Source organism: Festucalex cinctus, chromosome 19 (genome assembly GCF_051991245.1).
Source record: "Festucalex cinctus isolate MCC-2025b chromosome 19, RoL_Fcin_1.0, whole genome shotgun sequence".
Taxonomy (NCBI): domain Eukaryota; kingdom Metazoa; phylum Chordata; class Actinopteri; order Syngnathiformes; family Syngnathidae; genus Festucalex; species Festucalex cinctus.
This window is the reverse complement of record NC_135429.1, coordinates 13,823,484-13,849,540: the sequence shown is the minus strand read 5'-3', so window position 1 is coordinate 13,849,540 and position 26,057 is coordinate 13,823,484. Positions and strand designations below refer to the sequence as shown.

General features: G+C 39.8%; 2 protein-coding genes across 3 annotated transcripts in view; one reads left to right on the top strand and one right to left on the bottom strand.

Annotated features, from left to right (window-relative positions):
• The window catches only part of tmem170b (transmembrane protein 170B), a 79,329-nt gene that overhangs the window by 37,500 nt on the left and 15,772 nt on the right, over positions 1-26,057 (bottom strand). The window lies entirely within an intron of this gene.
• nedd9 (neural precursor cell expressed, developmentally down-regulated 9) overlaps positions 9,123-26,057 on the top strand; it is a 34,846-nt gene continuing 17,911 nt past the window's right edge. The window contains exons 1-2 of the mRNA XM_077507960.1: positions 9,123-9,324; positions 22,311-22,703. Coding sequence (XP_077364086.1) covers positions 9,313-9,324; positions 22,311-22,703 — 405 coding nt within the window. The 5' untranslated portion in view covers positions 9,123-9,312. The remainder of the gene's footprint in view (positions 9,325-22,310; positions 22,704-26,057) is intronic.

Below are 26,057 nucleotides of genomic sequence, written 5' to 3'. Positions count from 1 at the left end.
GATGGATGGATACTCACCATAAATAACCAGCAGAGCAAAGCCAAAACCACAATGTTTTCGCTCTGTGCTTTGTTTCAGTGCCTTGGACAGCTCGAGTCGAAACTAGCAGTCCAAATGTGCTGGATGCATCACACAGACAGACCAGTCTTTGGCACGATTTTGACTAAATGGAGGAAGAGGAGACATCGCTATATGGATTTGCGGATTACATCGATTTTTAAACAGAAAAGATGTTTATATGTAAATCCCAACAGGAGAAAAAAAAAAAAAGTAGGCCAGTCATCGAGTAAGTATTATTTCCAATGTCACAAACAAGACAATTTACCGCTCATCTGGTTTATATCAGAGTTTGTGGTCAGAAAATTTAATTGCTAAGCATTTCAAAGCATCCATTGTTTATAGCAATATGACAACATTGAATTGCAACTACCCTAAGTCTGTATTCATTTTTACTTTGAAGCATTTGTCACAAATTACATGCCCTGGGACAATGTCAAATATTATTTGCATTTTGGGGATTTTGGATTGGTTTTATGATGCAAGTTTTTTGTTACATGAAATATCAATCAAACTTTATATAAGGAACGGGGAAGACATGACACGCATAAAAAAATGATACTATTTTTGAGGCTCTAAATTCGTGAAATTTTGCACACAAATCTGACCTAGAATAAAAATCAATCCTTTAGAAATTAGGCCAAGACCTACAAAAAAAAAATAAAAAAAAAATAAATAAAAAATAAATAAAAAAATAAAAATAAAAAAAAATAAAAAGTCTTTTAGAGTCATAAGCTAAACCTAACAGAAAGTCCGCCATTTTTACTTTACCTTAGAATTTGGCGCCATTTTGGGGCTTTTATAAAAGTCAGATTTTAACAAACTCCTCTTAGAAATTGTATCCAATCGTCTTCAAACTTTGGGTGCTTCATCTAAAAACGTTTAAGATGAAAAGTTATTAAAAGCATTTTATTTTGCCGCACACTGTTGCTGTGGCGATGCGCTGTTGACAAAAAAAAATTGTGCTGTTTTTGAGGGTCTAAAGTTCTAAACGTCGGCGAAAACTCATGAAACTGCACACAGAAGTCTGGAGAATACATTTAGATTTTAGGGGGTGTGCCAGTGCAACGGGTATCAGGTGATTAAAATTTTAATCATAATTAATCGCATGACTTCAATAATTAACTCGTGATTAATCCCAAATTTTATATCTGTTCTAAATGTACAATAACATTTTTTCGAAGTTTTCAAACTCAACAAAAAAGTGGAAAAATTTTAAACTAATAGATATATGGCTGCATCTTTTAGTCATTGATACAGTAATTTCATAATTCATAACTGAGTTAAAATTTAAAATATGTACTGCACTGTAAAAAACAAGTGCGATATTGATTTGTGTTGGTCATTCTTCTGCCACTAGATGGCATAATGACATTTGTAAACAGTGACAGCACAGTGCATTTTCTTAACATGAAGCAACTTGTGAAATTCTGTACATTTTTCAAATGTCGCCACAAATAAATGCATTATTATTACATTTATTACTGCTAAATTTTGACGTGGACGTATCTGCTGCATTGTGACTGGAATTCCCCCAGTAAGTAAGGGGTGGCTATTCTTTGACTGCCAAAAACATTTAATAACGATAAGTAAAATCGCGATGTATGCCGCCATAAACGTTAAATGACGCCAACTATGTTTTGTTTTTTTTGTTTTTTTCTTTTAAATCAATGGGAAGTGCAACATCTAAGTGGAACGTTACCTGGTCAATGGATTGTGGAATCAAAAACACTAACTATAGCCAGCAGCCAGCAGCATTGAATCTCTTTTCAAGGGGCTGCCGGTGTACGGAATTACAGTCAAACATGACGGAATCTAATGAAATCAAACGTTTTCAAGGATTGCGTGAATGATCAAAGCCTTTGTCACATTAAACCTAATTTGCAGAGTGTCACAAAACAAAAATATGTTGTGTCAAAGTGACTGTTGTGGAGAAAATGTATCTTCACAAAAAGCTTGTTTTCTCATCTTTTCAATTTTTGCTCAGTGTCACTCAAATGACCTCTTTGCAAATGGTTATTATAACTAACGAACTGAATAAGGTAGAAACATTTTTTTTTCCTAATGAAAGAATGGAATGCGATCTTTCATTTGGTACCCACATTGTATACGTAGTAAAAGTACACAATATTTTGTTTGCTTTGAAAGATGAGTTAAAATGCTCAAAATCGGCTGGCACTGTTTTTTTCTTTTGTTTTTTTGTTGTTTTTTGATCATGTATGGCAGTAAAAGAGTTAATCATGTGTGAAACAAAAATTAGTGGCATTAAAGGAACTTGAAATTAATACACCCCTAGCCAGTACACAAGAAATACCTAATTTTAAAACAGATTTTTGGGTGGCACACTAAAAAAGATGCTCATAGCAAATCGCATTCATCATCTGAAATGAGGCTTAAAGGATCTCATTTCCCTCCCATGGGATCGGTGGCCTGATTAAATCTGCATGCACACAGTAAGCACCACATAATCACGCACTCACATACAAGGTTGAATCAGACCCAAAGTGGATGGGGTTAATATTCTCAGTCTGACACCTCACCAACTGCAGGGATGTGCTGCATGCTACAATCCTGGCAGAGAACATCTTTGCTGCAGAAATGAGAGTGTCAACACGTCATCAAGCCTCACATCACACCTTGGGCTCTGCATTCGAGACGCATTGTCACAGGGATAGTGTTCAGAAGGAGGCGGCACAAGTGGCTGATGGGATCAATTTGTGAGAGGATGACAAAGCTTATTGCTCAGTGAATGAGATGATTGGAAGTATACGAGCCGAGTTCAAGTGGCGCCCATATCGCGTGCACCATCTGCGCACGGCAAATTCAACCTGGGATTTTCAGCCGTCAATAACGCTTGGCTGTATGCGGGGGATCAGTATATCATGAATTTTAAAACTTCTCTTGACACTGAAACATTATCCTGCAGTGGCTGCTGACAGAATGATGAACAGTTGGCTCTGCAGCAATACAAGAGCAACGCACAGGCAAATTACTCACTGGGGAAGAAGGTGTGCTTGCGCTGTACAATGAATGAACAAGTGTGAGCCATTTAAAAAAAAAAAGAAAAAACAGAGTGAACATTGAAGAGCAGAATTTAAAAGATGGCCTTGGCTTTCCAGTTAAATAAGTAAATCATGTGCAGCGCGCATTTACGTTGTATGCATGTTGGTGTAATGCTGTGTATTTATGGCCTTGTTTTTTTTTTCTTCAGTTTGCACCTCAATCACTGCCAAGTTGACAGCCAGATAAAAAGATGCCTTTAGCCCTGTACAAGGAGCTATTCAAGTCACTGAAATACAACTGTGAAAATTACATTTAAATGGAACCCGCCATGTCAGTCAGATTTATTCAAGTGGGGACTTGGAGCGGCTCCTGGGGGCCTCAATACACCACTGCTGTAACAGCTTTAGCTTTTGCCAATTCCACTAATGATATGGAGCATAAAAAAAAAGAAAGAAGAAAAACAAAGGACATTAAGTTTACTTCATGCTGTTCAGAGCAATTTTCGTGATACCAGAACTACTTCCTGTTTCCGTGTCTAACAATCATGGGAAATGTAGTCCTACTAGCCTCTAGAGATGTAACGATATCCAAACATCACAATACGATATCACGATAAGAAGTTCGCGATACGATAACTATCACGATATTGTGGGGGCATTGGAGATATTTAAAAAAAGATCACAATATTGTAAAAAAGAGAGCTCATACTAAAAAAAAAAAAAAAACACAATATTGTGCTTTTGTACATAACAGCAATGCATATCATGTCAACCAATATAGCATTTAGCATTAGTCAACGTAATACGCAAATTTGTTATGAATAGTTCCTGTTGAGAATTTATCGTATAATTGATTTTCAGATAAATTGTAGTGTTCCGGTCGTTGACTGTACATTACTCAACATAACATTGTGGACGAAGATAAGATAACTTTGCACCACTGCCCTCAATCTTCATCCTGCCCAATAATATGCTACTCTTATGGCTTCGCTAGTATAAATCTGTTAAAACATCCCTTATGGCGATCAGACTAGGCAAAGCTAGCAACGCGAGGCTACCTGCTTTCTTTAACCACAACCTATATAGGCACTCGGCAGCGAGGGCTACCATATTTTGTACCCTTTTTGTCCAAAGCCTAAATCCCCTTATTGGCTGAACATTTAGTAGTTCGACAAAGATTTTTTCCCCTAGCAGATTATCTTTTGTCAGTGACCATAGCATCGCCAACCTACGTTCCCAAGGCTAGATTGTTCAGACGACTGGTCCCAAGCTGGAGAGAAGCTGTTGATGACCTCACAACGTCAAACTGCTTCACTGTTAGCATCACAGCGAGCAAACCCCAAACAGGCAGATGTGGCGATGGAAGACTTTAATCTCCCAAGCTAACTCCAGCTAGCTTGACACAAACTAGGACACTTTGGAGCAGGAAATGGTTTTCATGCTGCATACAATTCACAACTCAAATGACGCCTCTCAAGTCCTTCTCATGTTAGGACGTGACTGTGAATATTAAGAAATAGAAGACGCTAGGCTAACTATTAGCTTATAAACGCTAATCATTTTCATTGTGAGAGCGTTATTCAAAAATTCAACACTTGCTCCTGTATTTGTGTTCAGCCACAGCGTGACCTTCAGGTCACTTGCTAATTAGCCATCATTCCGGTCCACGTCAGGAGTCTGTAAATCATAAGGATTTGTGATCGGATATAGTGAACAGGTTTCAAATTTACGATTAGCTTCATTAACATGTCTATAGATATGAACATCTTAATGAGGCAAACCTGTCATAGGAAGATATAGAGTAAAGCATACAGGATACCAAAATCGTTTAGGCAGAGAATTAGCTTCAAAATGTTTGGGGGTTTTTTTTTAGCAACATGAGATGTCAACATTTGTACAGCCTATTTTTGAGGCGCGTATGATGTGCTACAAACAACCTGGAGCTTGCCAAACAATGTAAACATTTTGGTCCAATTATAGTTGCTATGATATTATATTTCCCAATTCTGAGAACATAAACAGGCTCATTTTGTATCGGTTTGGCTGTTTAACTTCAAAATGGCAACTGAAAAAAAAAAAAAAAAAGTCAAGACTTATCAGCAGGACGAGATCTCGTTACCAGGCAAAAACGTTTTACGTGCTGGTGGGATGTAAATCAGTGCTCCTCAAGAGTGTGGCGACCTCTGGCAACAAAACAACATTGTGTCAGACTTAGTCTTCTTCCCCTTTCTTGTATGTTGTGTGCATTCCTCCGTTGCTGCTGCCAGGCCACCAGGTCACAGGGCACAAAGACCGAGACACTGACTGAGGTCTCGTCTGTTTAAACCCGCGCAGAGGAGCTAGGCAACACGGGCAAACGTGGAGGTAAGACGGGGAGGGGGTGCTCCCATAAATATGTCCGAGTTGGTTTGCGAGAAAGTTTGAGGAACAGTCGTTCACAGTGAGCGGTCTGGGGCCACCTCCACGTACAGAAGAGTCGTTGTCCTCCTGCCTGTGTCCATTAAAACTTAGTAGTGTTAATTTCGTCAACGAAAACTAAACAAAAATAATTCCGTCAGATTTTTCACCGGACTAAAACTAGACTAGACTAAAAGCCTCATTAATAAACAAAGACTAAATCAGCACGCATTTGTCACAATATTGAAAATCTGTTAAAAAAAAAAAAAAGTCAGGTTGATTTCCATTTGTGCGGTTCTAGCACCCTCTAGTGGCTAGTTGATTCGTGCAATTTAATTTTCATTAGGGATGTTTTGGCCTTTATGTTTCAAATCTATGCTAATTGTCAGATGAAGGGGAATCTAATTTGCTTGTGAAGCGATCAATGTGTGCTTGCAGTAGCAAGTAAGTGCCTCAATATTGTTATTAGAGATTGTAGGTGGTTTATATGCATTGTTATGTACAAAAGCTCAATATTGTTTTTTGTTTTTTTTTTACAATATTGTGATCTTTTTTAAATATCGCCAAGGCCCCCACAATATCGTGATAATATCGTATCGTGATGTTTGGATATCGTTGCATTCCTAATAAAAACCCGACTAAAATCTATGACATGAACAAAAATGAGACAAAAATGATATGATTTTGTAAGTCTTGGCTGTCACTGTGACACTGTCATGTGACACACAATGACACACCCCCTTTCAAATCTACAGCCAACGAGTGAAACATGCACAAACACGGCACAGACAGACTTGGTGAAAGGTTTTCAAAAAAATAAATAAATAAATAAATAAAGAAGTAAATTATAGATATAACGTCACAATCTACGGCTAGAACGTTCCACCATAATGTTAATCCGACCACTAAGTAATGCTGGCTAACTTACTAGCTTAAAGCATGGAGCCATAGCGCTGATATGCTTTGTGTGTGAAATTGCTTTTCATCAAAAAGATGAGAAAATTGTATGTGAAATAGTTTGATATGTTCAACATTATCTGCTGACGAAAAAAAAAAGTATATACACGGGTAAAATGATTGTCCTGAATAAAACTAGACAATTAAAATTCTGTTTTCTTGGACTAAAATACTGAACTAACTTAAAAAAAAACGGGATGTGCTTGACTATGATAAAAACTAACACGTGTGCTTGAAACTGGACTAAAACTGAGACAAAATTTTAAAATGGCTGATAAAATTAACACTACCGCTTAGCCACCGTTGAACCCAGGACAGGTGAACTTGCGCAACCCGCACGGCGTTGACACCTGGACAGATGAAAGGCGGGCGGATCGTCTTTCACTCGTGCTATTTCCGTGCTTGAAAATACGCCATCATAACAGCCGCGCACCAACTACACCCGCCAACTTGCAGCTCATGTAATCTGCTAGGTGCGAGAGTCAAAGATACCACAGCCATGGAGGCTGTCGTCAAGGAGACTGAGACCTAATACAAATCTTCCACTGGCCGCTGATTGTTTGACTTTGTGTTGAGGTTCAAAAGGAGGATTTTGAGGCTGTAACTCAAGCTGGCAGGAGATTGCGCAGCCGGCTGGATCTCCAAATCTCCCGCTGCCAGAAAACTGATAATGCATGTCAAGCAGGAGTTGAACAAGCTGAAAATGGCACGCCACTGGAGAGCCAGCCACGGAAGGACCTGCCTAATGTTATGGAAACGGCATGAATAACATTGCTCGGCTGTTTTGGTCCCGGCGCTGATATAAACAACGTGAAAAAATATCTGGTGTTTGTCGTAGGAAACAGGTGCTCCAATGCACTTAATCACATACCATAGCCAGAAAAGAATAGCGGCGGTACCCACTTGAATGGGCTCCAGCTGCACAGTGCATGTCGCATAAACAAGGTACCTTGCACGACGCATTCATGTGAGGATATGACTGTTCGCCACAGACAATACGAGCCTGTGCTTGTGAGAAATGAGCCAGCGCACATCAGAGAGTTGTGGAAGAGCAGGTGATATCTTTCTCCTCCTTAAAAATTGTTATCACAAGCAAGCAGCGTAGTCAAAATAGCCCTCGTGGTGGAGGGCTATTAAATTCAATTCAATTCAATTCAATTCAATTCAATTCTTTATTCCGGACTCAGGGTCCACTCTTAAAAAACAAACAGACAAAACTAATTAATTAATTATATATATTTTTTTGCTTGTTTGGTTCTTTACAGCTTCATCATTTCAGTTTAATAAAACTCGTGTACGTAAACATGCATGCAAATTGATTATTCCGAATCTTTCACGAAAAACACAATTTTGAACTTAACCCGAATTTTCACAGCGTGTAACCGTAGTCCGTGAATGGGGCGAGTCAGCCTCTCAAAATTTCCACACTCTCTCCCTTATTGTCGCCCACTTCCTCTCTTTGCGGCAACGGTCTTCTGCCCTGACAATCACCTCATATTTTTGTAGTTCAGTAAAAGTAATACAGTACAATATACAATATGTTGAGCCTCAAAATGTGATGTAGGCTTAGAGACTTCAATTAGTCCAGTGCTTCAATTAATCCAGTGCTTCGCAAGGCTCCATCAAGGGGGGCGCGTTTGACCTCAGGGAACATGCTTTTTTATTTATCGTTTTCATTTATTTTTTACTGTCCTAGAATAAAGTGCAATTGCACCTCCACTACATTAGGGGGCAGTGGCGTTCTCATTATTGGCAGAGTGTGCACAGGGAGCATTCGCTCGGTGGTGTAGGGGTTTTGTTTGCACTCAGCATGCGCGCTTTGCACACAGCAAAATAAAAATAAATAAATCAGCACAAATTATTTTATATATTTTTGTTTTGCAGGTTAAAGTGTTTTTTTTTTGTTGTTTTTTTAATATTGTGCTCCTGAATTAATGTTGGTGATAAGTTTGAATGCATTATTTATTGATTTTATGTAATTTTATTTTTTCGCATCATATGGTTTGACATGGTCAGTCAAAAAATGTTTATATTTTAATTAAGGATTTAATATTATTTTTGAATTTCAGATGCAATTTAAATATTTTCTGTTAAAGCTATTCTTTGTTGTAAGTTGGTATTTCTTTCTTTTTTTATTCTCTTATACGTTAATACGGATACAGTTATGCAGAGGTGTGCTTATAACAATGTTATAGAAATGATACTATTTATAGTCACGGGGGGGGGGGGGGGTTCTTCTCACACTTGACAGAAAATAATTGAGAAGCACTGAATTAATCTCACGTGAGTTTTGGGGATTTGGGAGGAAGCAAGCATTAGATTGGATCCCTCAAAACCATGAGGCGTTTGCCACTAAGCCACACAGTTGGACATGAATTCATTTAAAGGTTAAATTGATTTCACCTTTAAAGGTTAAACCACATTTTAAGTTCGAATTAAATTTAAGTAGGTGACTATCTCTAATGATCACAAGTATTGTCCTAATTATATTGACATTAAATCTAATATCACAAGTCAATAAAATGCCAAAACATAGTCGACATTTATTTCCCCTGCCAAATAGGGTACAAACATTAATTCTTGTCTTGATAATGACGTCACTTCTACAAGAGAAGCAAGCGAGGTGGCAGGGGGGCGGGTCCAGCATGTACCCGGACCAATCAGTGACTCGTATGCAAATGAAGCATTTCGTCAGCGAGCAGAGGAGCGGACAGTCGTCAGTAGACCTTGAGCGAAAAAGGTTCAGTCCGAGTCGAGAAGACCGACAGTCGGCGAGCTACTCCGTCTTCACGGCTCCGGATGGCTGCTTAGCCACAGACAAGTCCCCCTTTCTTTCTCATTGATGCGATACAAGCGGATATTTCTCATCTGTTTTGGAATCTTTTAGAGGAGCAGCAACATGAAATACAAAGTAAGTGACTGTTAACGGCGCCGCGGGTGTCATAACTGTTGTCAGAAGAATACTCGCAGGCGATGAATAACTTTTATACCGGGCTTCAACTTTGTAAGGAAACGGATCGAATGCGAGTAAACAGAGAACGTCATGTCACTTTTGCTCGTTGGACGCGCGGTTGATACGCGACCGCCTGGTTTATGCACGCATGATTTGATTTCTTTTTTCCCCTCAATCTGTCGCCGCTATTTCAACAGTTATTGCAACAGCAGGGGCGTAAGTAGAGCGATAATGTTGGTGGCTTCATCACACTAAACACCCCAGACATATTACATTCCCATTTATTTGATGATGATGATGATTATATTAACAAAATGTAATCAACAATAACATTGTACACGCAAAATATATTTCTTAAAGTGGATATTTGTATTATTTTTGCCATGAATCGCGCAAGAACTACAAATCCAAATTCTATTACACTATACTTTAGATGTCATCAATGCTTTTGCAACATCATACATAGGCCAAAGCTCAAAGTTCGGAGACACACCTTCTCCAATCATTGCCAATGCTCAATTCCCATACTAAAGTAATTGCTTTATACTGCTATAAAACAATCACAGGTTACAATTTAACCCTACAAAATCCAACGTGATCATGATGTGCATGAGGCCTATCTTTGGACAGCCTTAATTAGATTCCACTGAACAGTAAACAAAAAAAAACAAAAAAAACAAAAAATGGGGCACCTCCTGATTTGTTTATAAAGCTTCAAATATTCATATGAAGTGGCTTCAGCAGTGCTACTTCCACTAGCTGTGTAGCGTGCTGTTAAATATGTTGTGACGCAAGACCCAACTCGAGATTATCAGCTGTACAAGTGAACAGTATGTCCAGTTCACCAAACGCTGTCGTTGAAGTGCAGTCACACGCAGCGCTGGTCCTCATTAGATGAGCTCACAGACTATCCGACATGATTCAGACAGAGGCTTCCAAGGACGGACGGGGGCTTGGAAGTTTTGTGGGTTGTTTTCTCAAGTTGCTGTTTGTCAAGCTTCCCCTGTTGCTCAGCGTCGGCCTGCTGTGTCTTTTTTTTTTTTTTTTTTGCGGAGGGGGTGGTGGGGTAGAACGAGACCAGTGGGCGTGCACATGGACTGACTCATTGGTCTGTTAAATATACACTTTAGAGCTGGCGCATGGTTTCAGCCTGTGATCTTTGCAAAGGGGGAGTTTGGATATTTATGAATCAGATCGAGAAGCATTTCAAGACTCTTAAGTGTGTGTAGGAAGGAAACTGACAGTGTGCAACCTCACTAACACGGAATCGTGTCTACACTTCGCTGTTTGCCTTTCAAGATAGTGAGGCAGCCGGTGCTCTTTACTTAAGATGCCCTATTTCCTCCAAATAGTGACCAAGGGCGTTTAGTTATTCAACTACAAACAGCAACAGACATTTCTTTGAAGCAGGCATCTATTTGAGAGGAGGCCTTTATTTGTATAAGGACACAGCTGGCCAAATAGTTTCATTCTGTAAAGCGGCGATGCAACCCCAATCTGTTCGGAGTCAGAATTACAGTGAATATTTGTATGGAAAATACTTCTAGGCCATAAATAGTAGGGATGTAATGATAGCCAAACATCACGATACGATATCACAATATGAAGCTCACGATACGATAATTATCACGATATTGTGGGGAGGTTGGCGATATTTACAAAAAGTCACAATATTGTAAAAAAAAAAAAGGGCTCATATGAAAAAAAAAGCATAATATTGTGCTTTTGTACATTACAGGCAATGCAAATTAAAAACAAAATCTTTAATAAGACTTAATATTGACGCACTTGCTAATGCTATTCATTTCTGGATTTATTTAAATTACCACTTCATTCAAATATGATGATGACACAGGGAAGTCCCTACACTTTTTATTAAAAAAAAAAATAGAATTAAAATTAAGAAATTATGTTGAAATTTTGGGAAACTATTTACAGTTGAAAACTAGGGAACTATTGTTTAGTTTTTAATTTAGCTGAACAAATACTGATGACCCTGGAAGCTCCCTGCAATTTTAGTTATAATTTTTAAACAAAGCTGTCAATTCTTTATACTGAATGTTTAAAATTAAAAGTTTTTTTTTTTTTTTTTTTTAAATGTTCACACTAATATTTTCAATTTTACTGCAAATGAATATCAGCTTGAAATATAAGTTATCGGTCTCCTTGACTACTAATAATAGGTATTGGCCTTGAAAAAACAACAACAACAAAAACAAACAAAAAAAAAACATCGGTCTATCACTAATCAAATGAAAAACATTAAGCTAGGGTGGTAACTGAGTATTCTTGTGCCATTTTGAAGGTATTGAGGAGTTTGATTTAGTCATAAGTAATGCTTTGCAGGCATCCCGTGACATCTCTAAGCAATTACAAACCATGTTGGGCGGCATAAATTACACACAGATTTCCGCTATTCACGACAGGGGTCCCATGAATAGTGAGGGTTCACTGTATACATGTCAACATTATGTAACAAGGGGGAAATGAGGGTGGCATGGACAGGGAAGGAATGTGACACATTTCGCGTCAGCCTCCCTGCTGTTTTTATCAGGATAACTTTCAGGTCAGCTGCCTTCTTTAGAGCTGCTAAATAACCGCAGAGGTGACGGTCTCAGATCGCCATGTTTGCGTTTGATCTTAGTCCCATTGAATGATTTACCACTATATTAAGCAGCAGAGGGGGGTCGTGTTTCAGCCGGACTTTATTTAACTCGGCGCTCAGTCGCTTGTCTGTCAGAGAGGCTTTCCAAACAGGTGCTCAGGTGTAAGAGGAAGGTTTGTCTCCATTGGTTTCTTAATACGTATAATCCCCTTCTGTAGAGTCGTACGTATGCACCTGTGGTACTTTCAAGTGTTCAGACTGTTCTGGTGGAAAAAAAAAATAATTCCACTGACGCTTCCACAGCTGATGTCACAGTTGCCGAAATAGCTTTACAACCACAGTGATTAGGTGGCCAAAATGTGTGTTTTCCTCACGGTTTCATTTTTTTTTTTAATGGGTTCAACTTCCAGGCACTGGTCCAAGGGTAAAGGGAGCTGGAGGAGGGCGAAGCAGACATTGTTCTGAGTGGGAGGAGAATCCCTGATGCTGAAAGGGGCTGCAGCAAATGAAAAGGAGAGGAAGTTGTGGGGGGGTGACGAAAGGGCAAAATTAGATGTGTTTGGTGATGGGGGGAGGGGATGGGAAGAGAGAGGTTGAGGGGCTCCCTGTGAGAATGAGAACATTCCGGGACATTGTGCTTGGGAATGTTGTCCAGAAGATGCACAGGATTGTTTCAAGGTGGCCCTTTAGGTTGGTTATGAGTCTGGCAGAGGTTGTGAATAGTTTGGCCGACCGGGGCACTGTGTTTGCAAGAAACACTTTTCTTTACATTGAAGAAAGAATCCACAGACAAAAACGTGTCTTAGTCCCCTTATGCTTGATTGAAATTTCCACTTTATCACCTTCGGTTTCATGTCTGTTACCATGCATCATTTTAAGCTGAACATGAAGCGCTATTCCCCCAGTGAAAATGAATGCTGGCCCCCCCTCACGATCCCCCTCCACAACCACTCACCCCACTGTGCCCTCACACCGTCAGCCAACGTTCAACATTACAAAAAAAGGCAGATTGTATTGTGAGAATGCACAACACCAGCAAGAATCATCAAGTAAACCCGTCCCCTGAAGAATCCAAATTATTTTGCAGGGTCATCTAAAGATGGTGAGCCCCTTGTCGGCATGGTTTGACCCTGGGGGCAGTTTGACCCTCATGTTAGGAGCAAGCTGGACAGCTGAGAAAAGTTATTAATACCAGGGCAAAAGTTAGTTCATACTAGCGCACGTGTATCCTCCTAGAAAAAGACAAAAGATGGTCTCATATCTCGTTTTTGAGGGGGTGAGATGGTGGTGGTGGTGATGGTTTTGTGGGCGTTTCTTCTGCAAGATCTTCTCTTACCGTGAAATCATAGGGACAGTGCAGTGAATATCCATCTCATTGGCAATTCCTATATGTAAAACCATCCAATGTGGCCCTGCAGTGATACCATGAAAATTATTTCAGATCTTGGCTCATGCCCCCCATGGGAGGGATTAGCTTGTGTCTCCAGGGCCCACAGAGATGCACCCATGTGGCATTTGGCCTTGGCATGGAGCTTGTAAATAATACGGCTCTTGTCTTTCGCCAATACTCTTGCTTGACTCTTGGCAATTCAACAAATCCTGGTGGTGTTTTTGTAAATTCCCTTTCTGGGGTAGAGTTCTCTGTCTGGAGCTAAACAAAACCCATAAAGCTGGCAGAGGTCCAGTGTTACATCCATGAGGGACAACTTTACTCCCTGCTGCTTCACAGTCTTCAGATTACCAAGAACGTCTTGGCAATAAGACACGAGGCAACACTGCTCGATATGCTCATGCGGCACTCCTTCAGATTCACAGAAATAGATGCACTTTTGAGCGTGGCTTGGACACCTAATTATAGCTCGAGCTTCAAAACCCTCATAAGGCAGCACAAGATGGGAAACAGCAAGGCCAGTAGGTCGTAAGCCGCCTGGTTCGCTTTAAGTTCTGTAGAAGACGGGAAGTGCTGCAGGGTAAGGAGTGATGACGGCGCTGAAGGCGGGGTTATGTCAAGCTACCTAGCGGTTTACTAGACAGTAAAGAAATTACTACAATGAATGGAAAGGGTTAAGAGGAATCAACGTAGACATTTCACAATCACTTCCTGTGACTTCATAAAACCTCAAGTGTTACACTCAAGTCCTGCCTACATTGTATTCATCTTGTTTTAGGTTTACTACTGGAAGTGGCTTTAGTTTGTAATCGAATGACATCAGTGCAGTCTGAGTGGTCAAAAGTTGTATCATCACTGTTTTTACGAGTGTTTGGACACGATATCCTGTAGAACATCTGTTTCAGGGAACAATCTAGTTTCCACCTCCTTGAATATCACCTGGCATTTCATTTCCTGAGTCGGCATGTAGTCTTCCTCTTTGTTGTGGCTTTAGGCTGTACCGTCATTGGTCATACAGTTAGGCATGTGTCTAAATACATAGCGCCCGTGATTGGTTGTCAGTCTGTCAATCAAATGAAAGAATTAAGATCATTTGGCAAGTTATTTTCTGGTCCTTGACTGTAACAGATCGTGCGAGTCGTTTTCCTGTAATGTCATCTAGTGTCGTTTGCAGTCAGTCAATAGCAGTGATCACAAGGCTTGAATGAGCTATTGATTTTTTAGATTGTTTCAAAGCGCATCATACTGTAACTCTGTAACTATTCTGAATGGAATTAAGACTTGGTACAGAAAGGTTCACTATCTACGTGAAGCAGTGAGGTTAGATAATGTTTAATTCCACTGCGAAGACTGCGTTGGACATCGATGGTGTGTTTTCCATGCAATGAACCTGCTATATAATTATGCTCGAACACAGCCACTGGCAGAGGTTACAAAGAGGCTATAATCGTGGGTAAACCTTCCTGAAAAATGTCCAAATGAAGAAATTACCATGTACTCCGGGCACTGAACCACTTCCCATGAGACTTTCCTACCCAGAACCCTTCACATGGCCCATTTATTTGAACTGGCTCTCACCCGCAGTAGGCCTCTCACTCTGAGGAACGACTGGTAAAAGTCATCAGGTCCTCATTATCGTCATTACCATAATTATTTTCTATATATAACCATGTGAAATGAGGCCACATGAGTGTGCTGCTTTTCCCATTCGACAAAGAGTGGTGGATTCTCACAGCTGGTAGGAGCACTTTTTTTATGCGTTTGTTTGTCCTCTTTTATTTGGGCAACAGTAGAAGGGGATTTTGAGACTTTATGAGCTTGTTTAGTCAAAGTCCTCTTCATTACCCACCCCAAAGAGTCTGAACCTCACAGAGAGTTCTCCCTGCCGGCAAAGGTGGGGCCCTTTCAACAGGCGGTGAAGTTACGTAAGGGTGATTTTATTTTTGGATTGGTCAGCACAGGCAAGCGAGAGAGGGTTTACACAGTCTGCACTGAGGCCAGACACTGATGGAAAAAGCCTGCATGAGTCATCGATGTCTGCGTACGTAGAAAGAGGTTCAAGGGGCGGCGGCGCGGGTCAGACAGCTGGATCTTTAGGTTGTATACAGTGATCCAGGTGCAGATCCAGACAGTTCCGCTTTGCGCTATTGCATGCATTCAACTGATAAAAACGCGCAAGGCCTTTAAACCAGATGTCGACGAGGGCAGAAGGAATCCTGCCTGGCAAAGCAAAACAAAAATTCTTGCTTTACATCTTACTTTATATCTTGGAACACCAAGTGATTTGGGAGATCCAGATTCCGTCTTTGAAGACAGGGCTAGGGCAGATAGATTATTTGGGCCAAATGTTGTCATATAGCAACTTTCTACTATCACGGTACTAAAGCGTATGTTGCCTTAGAACCAGGATTTAAAAATCAAGGTAGGCTAAAAATTTGTGGGCCACTTTACGTGAAAGGCCTCATGATTTAAGATCAGAGTAGGCAAATCTAGGTCCAGAAGGTAAAAACCCTTCCACAGTTTAGCTTTAGCCACAGGTACTTCTACTCGACTGGCAAGTGAATGAGCATGTTTACCTGTCCGTTGAGTAGTAGCACCTGTGGCTAAAGCCAAACTTCGGCAGAGTTTTTACTTTCCGGACCTGGATTGCCACGTCTTCACAAGATAACAATGCTGATTCTTCCGGCCGTATTAAATGAGTTATTTGGAACAAGATGTGCGAGCAGACACTAACAGAGGAGACCAAGGGTATTGTGCCATTGGTAGTTAAGGAAGCTAGAAAAAGGATCGCAGAACCAAAGTGGAGATTGGGAAGTGGCATTCATAGCTAAGGCGCAGCCGCAGATTAGCATTAGCTTGTTTGCTTCTCATATCTAGCTCTGTATTCCCAAAAGTTAGACTGACAACAGTGGTTAATGAGTCAAAATTGGTTTGGCGGTTTTTACGCGTTTCTTCACATTTCGATGGCTTCTCTGTGCACTTTTGGTAAGGTTACAGACTCGGAGAGCCTTATCTGCTCAGCTTCCTGCAGTTGGCCAAGTGTCGCCTATATTAATGTTGAAGAAGTGTCATAGTCACATTGTTTTTTGTTTTTTTTAGGTCGTCAAGACTAAAAACACATCATAGTTTTCTTGAGGGAGCAGTAGCACGTCTCGCCCCGTCACTGACCTCTAAATGATAACTTCCTGGAAGCTCGCACTCATCGGTGCGAGTCGCACGAGGGGCCCTTCCTTTCCCTTCCCTCCACAACCTGCCCGCCGGGCCCCACATACAAATGGCAAACACGTGCGCTTACAGCATGATCAATGGCAGAGGAGCGTCACCGTGTTGTGACTAATCTGTGTTTATGTCAGAGATGTGACGCCTGGTTAATAGTCGGCTTTATCTGCTCAGATTACAGCCGTGCCCACACAAGTCAAGCAAACAAACACGGAGAAGAGAGCTGCGCGTTCCCTCTTCGCGTCACATCAGAAGGACACGTGGGACGCTATTTTCACAAACAACCCGTTTATGCACATTTTTATGGCTCCTTTATTGCATTTCCCAGACTGGTCATACAGATTTGCATTAATGCTTTTATATTGAGCTTTAAATCTAATCCAACCCGTGGCTGACAGAACATTTCCTGGGTGAAGGTGCAATATAAAACAGTCATTATTCACGAGAAGCTCCCACTGGAGGAAGTCAGTGAGATTTACCACAACAGATGATGAATGAGTTTGTTTTCTTTCCAAGAGCTGATGATCAAATGTGTTTAAAGCAACCTGAAAAACAATCATTATTTACAATAGCATTCATGCTCATTTGTAATAATGGCAACCCTGAATCATTTAAAAGTACTGTTGTAGTTCTCAAACGTTTTAAATCAGGTGGTATCTTTTGTTTGCATGCGACTAATTTAATGTATTTGTAACCTAACATGCAACAATGCACTTAGATATAGTAAAATAAAAACTGTACTGAAATAATGATTCAATTAAAATGTAAAACACATTAAAGTTGAATTAAAATTGTACCGAAATTAATTTTTGCAAAACAGTATTAAATGATTATATGCAAATAGTGTACATAAAAGCTCTATATAACCGATAATGTAACATTATGCACAGTTTGAGCATTTAATTTATTCTTCCTAAAGGGGCATAACAACAAATAAATGAGAACCACATGTCTATAATATTGGTAAATGTATTGTGTTTGTGATAGTGCAAATGTCAATCCTCATGTTATGACCCTGTTCAGCATTGCATGCAGTCTGTACAATTTATTCTGCATGTGTAACGGTTTCAGGTTACAATAAGATTCTACTTCACAACTGTAAGGGGGAGCCCTGGAGTTAAAAAAAAATAAAAAATAAAAATAAAAATTTCTTCCGCTACTTTATGGGGATGCAAAGTGTTGTTCAATATTTGTGAAGTGCATTTACATGGAAATGTTTTTGTTGTTGGCTAAAAGAAAATGCACAGCTACATCATTTTCATTCCGTAGCCACAATATAATTTTCTTGTCAGTTTTGTTTTTTATAAAGAAGACAAATTATGGCAGGCACTGCATGCATTCTGCAATGGATCTTTCAGACCTAAAACAGAAGTACTTTAATAAGCATTTTCTATTTAAAAGAAAAAAAACAAACATCTTGTGACAAGCAATGAGCATGAGGATTACATTAACTTCCATTTTGAGCTATTAAAAAGGGCCCTGTGGCTGAAGTAAACAAACAGCCAAGTTGATGTATGCATTAATCCGCTCTGGGGCTTGTGATGTGATTAGGTTTGCATAAATGTATTGCAGAAGTGTACTCGGCCTTTCAAACACACAGTCACGTGGCATAGGCTTCCCAGTGACGCTGAAAAGGAGAAAGAGTAGAGAATATGGAAGTAGAGATGGTGTTGCGGAGCTGCTTACACCTCCAGAGAGGATTTAAAAGCATTTGCGTGATGTCTCTTGGAGGATGTCTTGTCTGAGCCCGAGTGCTGCAAACCGTGGCTCGCATGGGAGCTTAATACAAGAGTTCCGCATTTTCCGCTGTTGGGAACAATCACTGTAATTAACAGAGACAAAAGAGCAGACAAAGGAGTCTGGTGCCCGCTGCTTTCTCCTCGCTGCATCAATCGCACACAAGCTGACGACTACACAGAAAGCGACCCCTGGCACAAATATAGTCGTAGTAGTAAATCGCAGAAAAGGAGCGTTTCCTTTCCTCATGGATGACTCTGACAGGCCACATCAAATTATCGGAACAGTCACATGGTGGTGACCCCCGAGGTCGCGATCGAACGCGCTGCGGGGTGCACCTAGCGGGTAGCTGCGGGGGGGTGGTACTCGCCGCTGTGGGTGTTACTAGCTAATGGTGCTGACAGTGCACTTAGACAATGGCTGAAGCACAGTGAGAGATAACGACGTTAACAAGACGTGAGACTTTCACGTGGGAACTGTTTGATTCGGGCCAAGAGGAAGGCCAAGGAGGGTGCACAAACCAAAAAAGAACCTCAAAGCCAGCTTCCTGGTTCTCACACGGAGCTACTGTACAATAACGGCTTGATAACAAGCAAGGAAATGTCTTTATCTGATTCAATATAATGACTTGATGACAAATAAAAGCTAAGTAGGAAACAGAGTAGCAATTTAACAAGTCTAGTAGGGGTGTTAAAAAAAATCGATTCAATAGGCAGCCGAATCGATTTTTTAATATCCATTTTTGATGGAAAAATATTCAACAAAATGTCTAACTTTCATACCTTAAGTATGGAAGAATGTTATATTAATGGAACATTAAGTCTTAATATTTTATTTCAATGCTGTTCTAACATGAAAAAGGTTACAACCTGTTTGTTAAAAGTTATAAAACTGAAGTTTCAGATCAATACATCATGCATTTTCATACATCTTACAGTGTACATGTACAAGTTTACTGAATGGTATTTTCTAAAATTGAGTAAAAAAAAAAAATCGCAACAATCGACTTGTAAATTCATATCGGGATTAATCGGTATCGAATCGAATCGTGACCTATGAATCGTGATACGTATCGAATCGTCTGGTACGAGGCAATTCACACCCCTAAAGTCTAGTCAGTTTCATTATATTGGAGGAGAGGACCAATTCCATTTTTTTAATCATTGCTAAATTCCATTAAATAGTTTGCTATTAATGTGTGCATTTTACAGAAATTAGTAAAGGGAGGACTGGAAGTACTCCCAAAAGCGTGACAATCTTGATACCATTTAAAAAAAAAAAAAAAAAAAAAGGCTAATCATTACTGATGTGTTCATTCGAGCCTTGGGACAAGCCTCTTTATCAATTATTTAATCAATAAGTGGATTGGCAGGACCTCTTAGTTCCCCCTGAATTCGTTTTTCATCGACTATCATTGAACAATTCCATTTGGGGGAACGGTTTTGGGAAGCCCCTCCCTTAGCAAGGTCCTGCTTGGAATTTGCGATGGAAAACTGACGCCATCAAACACTTTTGAGGCCAATGATGAGCCAGGCTTTCCCTCACAAATGCTCTTTATTGGACACACAATCTTGTTAAAAGTCTTCCCAAAAAAATGGAAGCTGTAAAGGTGCAAAAGGTCTCCACTTTAACGCATACAAAGTATGTAGTCATAACTTGTTTGTGTGCTTAGCAGCGCCTAATACTGTATTTGTTCATGCGCCAGTGTAAAGCCCCATTCATGCTAAGTTGATTCTTTCCAGGCATAAAAAGCCCTAAAAAGGATAATAGTGCATTTAACGTGGCAATTAGCGGCAAATGCCTCCCTAAAACACTGCAACGGCACACTCCGGGGGCATTTGCTATCGCCAAAATCTGCCTGTTAGACTCATTATACCTCAACCCCCGCTGGCCGGAACGCGCAACTGTGCCCTAAAGCGGGGCGCAAGCTGAGAAAATCCCGTCAAGTTGAGATTTGTTTGAACGACATCTGGCGTAGAGCCGCAGGCTAATGCCATCTGCATGGTCATTTGGAGTGGCCTTCAAGTTCACCAACATGTCAGCGGAAATGTTAACACCGAGGATCCTGATAAACAAGCTTGAGAAATGGTCGTCATCAGCGCTAGGGCTGGACGATTATGGAAAAAAATAGCAATCACGATTACGAAAATGCTTATTAATTGATTTTGAAACTTAGCATTTATTCAACTACTAAAACTTAAAAAAAAAAAAAAAAACTACTCAAAAGTAACATCATAGCCTCATGCCCAACCATCCCTCCACGTTGAACACTATTATTGAACACTATTCGTTTGTCAAGTACAAAATGACCTTGTAAATATGTGAAATTCAAGCCTCATGCATTTTTATTATTCATTTGCCATTCTTAAGCATTACCACTCATCTCTTTACTATATTTATCTTGTTATTTTCACAAGTCTTGGGAATTACTGGGCTAGCCTGGGACCTTGGAGATTGTATTTCATGTCATGTGTGGAAATAAATGTATGTTGGTAAGACAAAAAATAAAAAAAATTTTAAAAAAATAAAAAAAAAATAAAAAAAATAAAAAAAATAAAAAAATAACTTTGGATCTTTGAAACCTTGCATTTTGTGGAAAGGAAAATTCCTTGAATCCTTGAAAACGCAACTTGAAATATAATTTGAAAGGATAGCGAAAAAAATTGCTAAGAAAATAAAATAAGAATTTACGAAAATAGCAATTGGGGAAAAAAATACCAGTTGTTGCTGCACGTTTTGGCCTCTTAGGGGCAGCGTGGTGCCATGTATGGATGGAGTACACACAATTTTAATAGAAGAAAGTTGATATAATTTGTTTTTCACAGATTGGGAAGAACTTATTACTTTGATTATTGTTATCTAACCTGTGCGAATGTATTTCAACAGTGTTTGTGTGTGGATATTGATTATTTGAAGGAATATCACTCCCGAAGTCGATGCTAATGTACCATTAGCATTTCAATGGGATATTACATTGACTTTAGCATTGGCAGCGAGCGACGTTTTAAAAACAAAGCATGTTTTGTATTTAACACATTTGCTCCCAATAACTTATAAATACGTTTTTTTTTATGTTTTAAGTGTCCCAACAACGTATTTATATGTTTTTGTTTTTTTTCCATTTGTTTTTATGCTAGAGCATACAGACTGCTTTGATGCAGCCTTTCAACTGGAAAGAACGGTTGCAGAAATGGTAGTTATTACAAAAACGGCCAGCAGCTGGCATCAGAGCAAAGGAGATCAACCAGGGCTATGTTGAAAAAAAAAAAAACTCAATTACTCACAATTCTAAATAGATTTATGGAAATTGATTAAACTTAGCTATATTCTAATGCTAGTTGCTGCAAAACAGAAACAGATAGAAATATACTTTTTTTTCCTGATGAAAGAAGAGACTTTAATCTTTTGTTTGATAGGTTCCATGGTTTTATAGCAAAAGAACACAATTTTCTTTGAGCCTTGCAAAATAGTCAAAATCCAGTAAAACAGCCGGGAGCGAGCAGGATTGCTTCTGTGAAAATGGCTGGGGGTGAATGAGTCAAACATAGAAGAGCCAAAATATCCCTAATGAAAATTAACTTTGACCGCCAAAAACGTTCAATGACTTTTACTAAAAAACAAATGAATGCTGCCAAAAACGTGAATTGACGTTAAATACACAATGTATGCAATTATTTGTTGTGTTTTTAGTTTTACAGTTAACGCCAACTGAGGTGTCATTAAACAGCTTAAAGCCCATTCAGGGACGGCAGAATCACATACGCTACATAATACACATACTTGCTACACAAGCAACGTGGTGCATTTAGGGTACTTTCACAAAGTCGGAGACTTGTAAACCCACCGTTCGACACATCCTTTTTCTTCAGCTATAACGTTTTGAAGATCGAGAAAAGCCAAAATCAAAATCACAATTACATTTTGATGAATCCTCCAGCCCTATTCAAAACTCTACATTTTCACACAGTATAATAAGTTTTTGTCTTCTCCTAGAACCTAATGGCCAAAGCGTTGTACGACAACATGCCCGAGTCCCCAGAGGAGCTGGCCTTCCGCAAAGGGGACATCCTGACCGTGATAGAACAGAACACCGGCGGCCTGGAGGGCTGGTGGCTCTGCTCCCTGCACGGCCGCCAGGGCATCGCCCCCGGCAACCGCCTCAAGCTGCTCATAGGGCCCAAGTTTGAGGCCCAGTCGCCGGTCGTCGCCGCCGCCCAGTCTCCCCACCAGAACTCGGGTTTCCAGCAGAAGGCCACCCCGGCGGGGGCTCAGGGGCTGTACCAGGTGCCACCGCAGCAGCAGAGCATCTACCAGGTACCATCTGGACAAGATGTCTATCAAGTGCCGCCAAGGAGTGCGCTCGCTGCTGATAACACACCAAGCAAGGTGAGTTAATATGAAGGAGGTTCATGACCTTTCCTTTCATAGTAGATTCTTAATGTGTATCATTTCACTACCAGCGCCCCATATAGGCACATTGGCTGATATTAGATTCTGACGGTATGATAAACATTAGGGGTGTTAAAAAAAAATCGATTCGGCGATATATCGCGATACTACATCGCGCGATTCTCGAATCGATTCAATAATCGGCAGAATCGATTTTTTTTTTTTTTTTTTTTTTTTTTTTTTTTTTTTTTTTTTTTTTTTTTTTTTTTTTTTTAGGATTCACACCCAGCATGGAAGAATGTTATATGAACGGCACATTAAGCCTTAATATTTTTATTTTAATGCTGTTCAAATGTGAAACAGATTGCAAACTGTTTGTGTACAGTGGCTCACGGTTATAAGCCTCAAGTTTTAGATAAATATATTCATACAAATCTTACAGTGTACATGTACAAATTTACTGATGGTATTTTCTAAATTTGAATGGAAAAAAATCGCAACAATCGACTTATAAATTTGTATCGGGATTAATCGGTATCGAATCGTGACCATTCGTATCGGGATTAATCGGTATCGAATCGAATCGTGACCTGTGAATCGTGATACGAATCGAATCGTCAGGTACTAGGCAATTCACACCCCTAATAAACATTATTAAAAATATCTCGATATCATGGTATTATAATTACAGCTCTAAAATGTCCTTTTAAAAAAATGTAATAAAAACAGCATTTTTTCCCCATTGAACACAATATATTTGATTTTTAAACAAAATATAGAATATTTGGTTTAAGAACCGTGTCTGTTAAGTTTAAATAAAAATATATTTATATTAACGTTCACGTTTTCATTCTTAGCAAGTCAGTGTCCGATCACTGGTGAGCTATTTTTAGAACAGACCTGTTGGCTACTCATGTTGTCCTAGGGACTAACTAGTACACGCTGGCACCATGTGCCCCCGCCCCCCCCCCCCCCCCAGGACAACGCAAAGGCATTTCTGTAACTGTGACCACCTCCTCTATGCATAGCTGCTCAACCAAGAAAGAGAAAAAAAATTAATAGGAGGCAATTCACTTAAAAGAGACGGCTTATTTACTCAACTCTGCAAGCAGCCATATTGTGCACTGCTTAGACGTTTTTTAACACTGGTACGACAGCGCTTTTCAGCTCCTTTTGTCTCGTCACTGTAGTGAGAATGGAAAGGAAAGGAAATCAAATGTGACCTTCAAAAAATAAAAATAAATTGTCAGTATCACAAAGTTGTCCTGCTATGATGTTACACTGCTTAAAACTATCACTATCCCTCCTGGAAACATGAGTTAGATCCAGAATTAGTGTTCCAAAACAAAAACAGAGTGTACCGCTTAATGGAAACATTGCTTGAAAATTAACATCACACTGGAAAAAGAACTGAAGAGGAGCAACAGAGATGCCAAAAAGACTCATGCGTGAAGAATTCTGTGAGAAATATGCTTGTATTGATCCCGAAAGGACTTTTAGACGGGATAAGTGCAGATTTAAAATATCAAATGGTAGGTGGGGCCTACATTTGCAAGGGTGGATAAACCGATGCAACAGGACATGACGTGCACAATTGTGCACGAAGGCTGACACGTCAGAGAGATTGCGGGTCTACGATGACAAAGCGTGAACAGGGTGTGCCGGGTTCTGGTGTTTACCACAGCACAGGGTAGTGTTTTTGTGCAAGGGCTCCCGTTGGGCTTTAGCCGTGCATGTGCGCATTGTGTGTAGAAGAGCCAGTCTAAGCCACAGAGGCCTCCGGAATCAGTTCAGTGGAGGGAAAAGCAAAACTTGCACAAAGCCGTTTTTTTGGTGGAGTCCAGCTGCATTAAAAATAGTTTGTTTCTTCATTTAATTGTTGGGTTATGGCTCACTGGCAAACACATAGCACTTAGCTTGGTCACAGTATAGCAACTATAGTTAGTCATAGCTATAGTTGTTTTATTGCTGGATTTGATATTTTTCACAGCATATAATTTTTCTTGGGCTGCTCCAAAATATAGTGGATGAGTCATTGCAATGGGAAATGCTAATTGCTAAATGTAGAAATAATGTTTCAAAAACAAATTTTTAAAAACTATTACAATATTACGGAAGAGTAGAGCTGCCAATTTGGTGTAAACATTTTTGGCTGGCGAGTATGTTCGAACATACTTGCAAATACGTTTGAACATAGTCGCAAATGTTCGAATGTACTTGCAGGCTACATGCTACCAAGTTATCATAACTTCCCATAATGCCACGGGGTATTCTTTGCACATGCGCGAGTGAAAAAAGGAGAAGTGAACCCAAAAAATGTATTGAATAAGAAGAAGAAGAAGAAGAAGAATGTTGTTGTTGAACACGAACTAAGCAGCAAAAAAAACAACAAAAAAAACAAAAAAAACTTTTGTTGTCATTTTCAGTTGGTAGCAAATGCCCCCCCCCTACTAATCACTATTAATCAGAATGGCGTGTTTACACTAGTGGGGCTTCGTAGAACACATAATAAGGAAAATATAAGGAAAATATTGGGGTACAAAACACTGACATGCAATCTTAACGTTCGCGACAACTTTACAAAATTCTACCAAACAAGTGTGACATAAACAGCTAATCTTAAATAGGATTATGATAATAACATGAACTAATCTGTGGCTTTATCACATCGCCTTTTCATGAAACAATGATATGTCAACAAATGGACTGACTGCACTTCTTAAGCACCGAACTTATATAGAACACGATATGCTGTATAATTAGCATTTATTTTAATTGTAGCCTTTGCAATATGAGTATCACATTCTACTACGTTGATTTTAATTTGATTGTTAAGTCCTAGTAAACAGTCATAGTCCCATTTCATGACGTTGCAGTATGCTTTAAGTGTCACAACGCTATTGTTCCACTCACTACAGTATTTAGTTTGAAAACTACTGGTCAACCATTACTTGCCTTGACTAAAGTAGTTGATCAAAACATCACGGTGCGATTGACCACTTCAAATGAGCCACGGGGCTCAAACATGACGGAACATCCTGCTATTTATCGAGCTCCAGCGTTTCTCGCACGTCAGCCCTTCAGGAGACATATTAATCATATGTCGAATGCGCTTTTAGTGCCCTAAGGGTGTTTTCCTTTTCTGAACAAATTAGCTTTGGTTATCAGTTGAATGAACCCAGGTGAGCAGTATGGAGGGGTAAACACTACAAACTGCGATAAAGACGCGGCGAGCCATCGGCCGACAAGTGCACCTGTCAGTCAAGCAAAACGCACTCGCACATGCAAACACAAAAGCAGTCTTATCAACCCGTTTTCCACACGCCGGTATAAAAGGCTTTGATGGTGGCA